General features: G+C 47.4%; 1 protein-coding gene across 5 annotated transcripts in view; it reads right to left on the reverse strand.

Annotated features, from left to right (window-relative positions):
- nlrc5 (NLR family, CARD domain containing 5) overlaps positions 1 to 5,000 on the reverse strand; it is a 31,742-nt gene that overhangs the window by 5,587 nt on the left and 21,155 nt on the right. For all 5 annotated transcript variants that reach the window (XM_047333176.1, XM_035642123.2, XM_035642121.2 and 2 more), the window contains 13 exons: positions 4,400 to 4,483; positions 3,874 to 3,957; positions 3,665 to 3,751; positions 3,473 to 3,532; positions 3,174 to 3,257; positions 3,000 to 3,083; positions 2,800 to 2,883; positions 2,595 to 2,669; positions 2,310 to 2,393; positions 2,128 to 2,211; positions 811 to 909; positions 577 to 660; positions 155 to 238 (listed from right to left, as the gene is read on the reverse strand). In XM_047333176.1, coding sequence (XP_047189132.1) covers positions 155 to 238; positions 577 to 660; positions 811 to 909; positions 2,128 to 2,211; positions 2,310 to 2,393; positions 2,595 to 2,669; positions 2,800 to 2,883; positions 3,000 to 3,083; positions 3,174 to 3,257; positions 3,473 to 3,532; positions 3,665 to 3,751; positions 3,874 to 3,957; positions 4,400 to 4,483 — 1,077 coding nt within the window. The remainder of the gene's footprint in view (positions 1 to 154; positions 239 to 576; positions 661 to 810; positions 910 to 2,127; positions 2,212 to 2,309; positions 2,394 to 2,594; positions 2,670 to 2,799; positions 2,884 to 2,999; positions 3,084 to 3,173; positions 3,258 to 3,472; positions 3,533 to 3,664; positions 3,752 to 3,873; positions 3,958 to 4,399; positions 4,484 to 5,000) is intronic.

The following is a 5,000-nucleotide window of genomic DNA, read 5'->3' on the forward strand; positions in this document are numbered from 1 at the left end:
AGGACAGCACAGAAAGATGTTTTAATGCTTCACTGTCTGACATATGTAAAACATATGATTCATAATGTTTATTTTTCCCTTTAAGCAAAACAATAAAAAAAATCACTAGAACACTACAACAACCAGACCACCCCATGTCCTGTGTCTTCCTCACCTGAGCTCCTCCAGATGACCGCAGCTCGTCAAAGCCTCCAGTAACTTGTCTCCTGATTGGTCGCTGATGAGGTTCTTTGACAGGCTGAAGGACGGGACATGGCCTCTGTATTTATTCGAGATCGCCACCAGGTGGTGCCAAACTCCAAAATGTTCACACCGTAACTTTAACAGGCGCCATGAAGTGTAATAGACGTCGCCAAGGCAACGGCGAGCTCCACCAATCAGAGACGTCGATGTTACACTCTAGCAGTGTTGCACTTCTCAATGACATCGCGGATAAAACATGTCTTTCTTCAAACAAGGACTCTTTGATTCATTGGAAAACAATGAAATGACGTTCCGTTGATCTATGACGCCATGGCTGATGTGTACGAGGAGACGACAAAGAAAGGGGAAGAGACACGCGACCTTCTCGCTCACCTGATCTTCCTGAGCTCCGTCCAGACAGGAAGGAGTCTGCTCAGCTGCTCCACTCCGCCACCGGACATCCTCCAGCCGTCCAGCCTGAAAGAGACGCCGGGGGGGGGACGGGGGGACGGGGGGGACGTTTGCTTTCACAACAGACTCCGAACATTGAGTCCGATTGGTCGCTCTTCATCGATTCCACATTGATATATTTTTACATATTTTATATTTTCAACAAACAAAACTCACTCTAGCTCCTCAATTCGCGTCAGTTCTTCCATAGCGGCGAGGAGATCCAACACGCCGTTCGCTTCCGATGGCTCCACCGCGGCAGCAATTTCATTTAATCTGTAAAAAAAACACACGCACACACACACACACACGCACACACACGCACATAGGGGTTAAATGTGCTGTTCCCTCAGGCCCCTCAGTGAAACCCCTTACACTTGTTCCTGAATAGTTGACATGCGACGGGATTTGCTGTATATTTATATCCATGCAAACACGATATCTATTAATGAACTGTACAAACTACACTGCCATGTTGTGTTGTGATCCCTCTTGTCCGTCACTCAGCATGACTTCGCAGCCATGCCCCCCCCCCCCCCCCCGGAGTAAATCATTCAATCGAGCCCCTATTAAATTGAGATGCCGTTTGTTTGCAGCCGAAGACAGGGCTGGCACGGCGAGCTGCAGAGCAAACGGTGGCAACAATGCCAGCGGCGAAGCCGCGGCTTTGGCAATGTCCCTGCGGGGAAATGCTTTTCGTGAATAGCCCAGATTGTTCGAGCCGTGCCCGGATGAGTGTAAATACAATGTGTCGGCAGCCAAGTGACTTTATTTATGTAATTAAAATGCCTGAAACAACTCCGCGGGCTCAAGTCACTGTGTTTAATAAACACAAACCGCTTCGGTGGTGTGGTCTGACTCGGTCAGCTTTCAAAATACGATGGAGAGGTCAACGTTGGCCTCGTGAATCAATCAGTCTTTCACCAAAATGAATATCCCCAGAGTGAAATCTTTATACAGAGCTGGGCAAACGTTCAGCGAGGAGGACCGTCGTCCGCGCGGTGCACACGCCTCCTGGCTCACGACGAAAAACTAAACTAAAACACTACAAAGAACTAGACTCGGGCTGCGACTAACCATTATTCGAATTATCTCGATTGTTTGGTCCATAAAATGTCTGGATCAAATAAAATGGGGGAAAATGTTGATCCGCGTTTTGTCCACACACCAAAGATATTTAGTTCACTGTCACAGAGGAGCAGAGAAACCAGATGATATTCACATTTAAGAAGCTGAAATCAGAGAATTGATCTTTTTTTCTCATAAAAACTACTTGAACCGATTAATCGATTATCAAAATAGTTGGCGATTCATTTTTTTTTTTTAGTCGATTACTTTTCGATTCATCGATTAACTGTTGCAGCTCTGAACTAGACTATTCCATGTCACGTCACGTCCCTACTCGAGCTCCCCCAGAAAGAAACTCGTCTCCTGATTGAAACGCAACAGTAATAACTTTTATATACGCTGAATCGGATGATTTCTTCTTCTTACTTGAGACTGCGAATAGAGCGGATCTTCCTCAGCGCTTGTGCCAGACACGCTCTGCTGTTTTCATCCAGGTGCACGCAGTCCAGACTTTGGGGGTCACACACACACACACACACACACAGAATATTACAGGAGACACTCTGAGTTGTTTCGTATGTGATCACTCATGTGCACACGCGTCTCACCAGAGGACTTCCAGACGAACGCAGCGTCCCAGAGCTCGGACGAGCTGCAGCCCCGCGGCCGCTGACCACGAACAGTGAGACAGACTAGAGGAGACAAGTCACACGTTCACACACACACACACACACACACACACACACACACACACACACACACACACACACACGGTGTGTGTGAGATGGTGGAAACATCGCGACCGGCGTTTCCGTGGACACCAACTACACACCGACAGTTTGCAATATACTAATAATAATAATAATAATAATAATAATAATAATAATGCTTACTTGAGCGATCGTAAGCGGGGAAGTATCGCGGTCATGGTCTGAGCCGCTGCGTCACTAATCACATGACCTGACAGACTGGGAGAAGCAGAGGAGAAGACGAGCGATCACATGTTACACGGGAATGGTGCAGAAACAATATGTTGAACTTGGGTGAATTAAAAAGTCACTGGAGGAAAGTTGTGACAAATGTGTTTGTGCCACTCACTTGAGGCACTGCACGGTTGCCGACTGCAGCAGGGCCTGCGAGAGCTTCTCCACCACAGTTTCACACGTCTCTTTGGAAACAACGCTGTAGACAAAAAAGGCGAGAGCAGAGGCGTTGCAAAACGGGAAGCGCGGGGGGGTGGGGGGGGCGGTAAAGGATTCGTACTGTACGCGACAAACAGAACGAAGACATCCTCCAACCTGAGAGAGGAGAGCTCCGGCAGCAGAGGCAGAACAGAGCAGAGCGACTCGGCCCCCGCGGCGCCCAGGCTGTTGTGGGAAAAGCTGCAAATCACGAGAAGGTTTTAGTTTTTTTTCCCTCGTCTGCGAGGGTCTCGCTCGCATGTACGGCACGCGGGGCACAAGGGCACTCACTCCAGCTCCGTCAGCGAAGGGCGCCTCTGGATGATGCTCTTCACTGGCGACAGCTGACGGCCCTCGAGTGCACAGTCAACCAGGCTGGAGGGGGAGAGGAGCAGAGTTTAGCGCCCGACCCCCCCCCGCCGGAGGTGCCCGTCTTTGAACACATCAGACATCCGAGAGAGAGAGAGAGAAGTCAACTGTCTTCTGAACCACGCCGGGCTACAGATGTTGTTTGCGATATTTCACACTCTATTTTTCCAACGTGTTTATAGTTCATGTGTGTTTCTAATGCATCATCCACAACGTGTTACCTGACTGAAGTCAGACCAGTGGATTTCATCAGAAAGAGGTGGAGTGTGGTGTGGTCCACCCTGAAAAAGTCATTGAATATTAACACACGCACAGTGTAAAGCTTGATTTGGAAAATTCTACAGTGACATCTTTGGACGTTCGATGTGTGTGTGAGTGTGAGTGTGTGAGTGTGTGAGTGTGTGTCGTCTCACCTGATGGTCTGAATGTTGCTGCTGACCTCAAGACAGCGACAAACTAAACTCACGGCCTTTTCAGCTCTGATCCAACACTCGTCAATGCTGAGGAGAAAACGGTTCTGATTTTATTTCTTAAAATAATATTCGCAGATTTTTCCCAAAACGTGTTTAAGGTTAAAATCGCCGACTGCCCCTTTCAGGGAGGCCACACGGGGGGGTCTCACCTGACGCTGCAGCCCGTCTGACCGACGTCCAGCGCTTTCACAAAGTCCTCGATCCACTCGGACTGTAACGAATTGTTCTTGAACCTGCGAACCGGCCACAGAGCGATCGTTACCGACCTTCAGATGACCTTTAATTAAACGGAGGAAAACCTCTGCGGAGTGTCGGCACTTTCCAGGGCCTCAGTACTCGCGTGGAATTATAACTATATATTATGACGAAGAAGAAAACACTGCGCTTTACTCTTTTTTTTAAATTTAAAAACGTGTTTAAAATGTTAATTCATCAGGAATAAACTTTTTTAATTTCATAAAAAAATCTATACGACGAGTTATCCTTCAACAAAACTATTTCAAAAAATCACCAAAACAGTGCGAGTGTTTTTTAGATTATATAATTTGCAGTAATAATAATAATAAAAAAAAAGATTTCCTGACTTCCTGAAATGACGAAGTTACAGAGGAAACTTTTCACGTGACGAGAGCTACAGAAAGGATTTAACCATGGCAACAGATGTACTGTACTCACTCCAGCTTGGTCAGACTGGGACAGTTTGACACGATCGCCGCTAATCTGACCAGATGATCACTCTCCAAACTGCTTCCCTTGACACTGGTGGAGACGAAAGAGAACAAAGGAAATCTCAACACACAAGCATTTATTTAAAAGTATAAACTGTCCAATAAGTTCAACAGACGCGACGTGCACCGAGAAGTTTAAACGACATCGTCACGCGACAGCACCGATTAACACACGACTATGGTTGCTCCGGCCAGCTACAGCCGTTAGACCGTGTCGCCATGGTAACATACGGTGCTCGGAGCAGGTCGGCAGGTCGGCGCGCCACGATGATTTTTGTCAATTTATGTGAGAGGCACATTTAAAAACGACCAGAGAGACCAAAGTGCTGTACAATGGGGAAAGGAACAAAGAGATGCACAAAAATAAAATAAAATGTGATCAAATAAAAGGATAAAAAACAAGGTCAGTCGAAAGTCTGAGGAAACCAGTGGGTTTAACCTTGACGTCTATAGAGAGGAAACACTTGACCCGGGAGCAGCTGGTCGGAGAGATGTGGAAGGTGGAGTGGTCAGATATGTATGGGGGGGGGACGGGACGGCGACGACAT

This window comes from Scophthalmus maximus, chromosome 7 (genome assembly GCF_022379125.1).
Source record: "Scophthalmus maximus strain ysfricsl-2021 chromosome 7, ASM2237912v1, whole genome shotgun sequence".
Lineage (NCBI taxonomy): Eukaryota > Metazoa > Chordata > Actinopteri > Pleuronectiformes > Scophthalmidae > Scophthalmus > Scophthalmus maximus.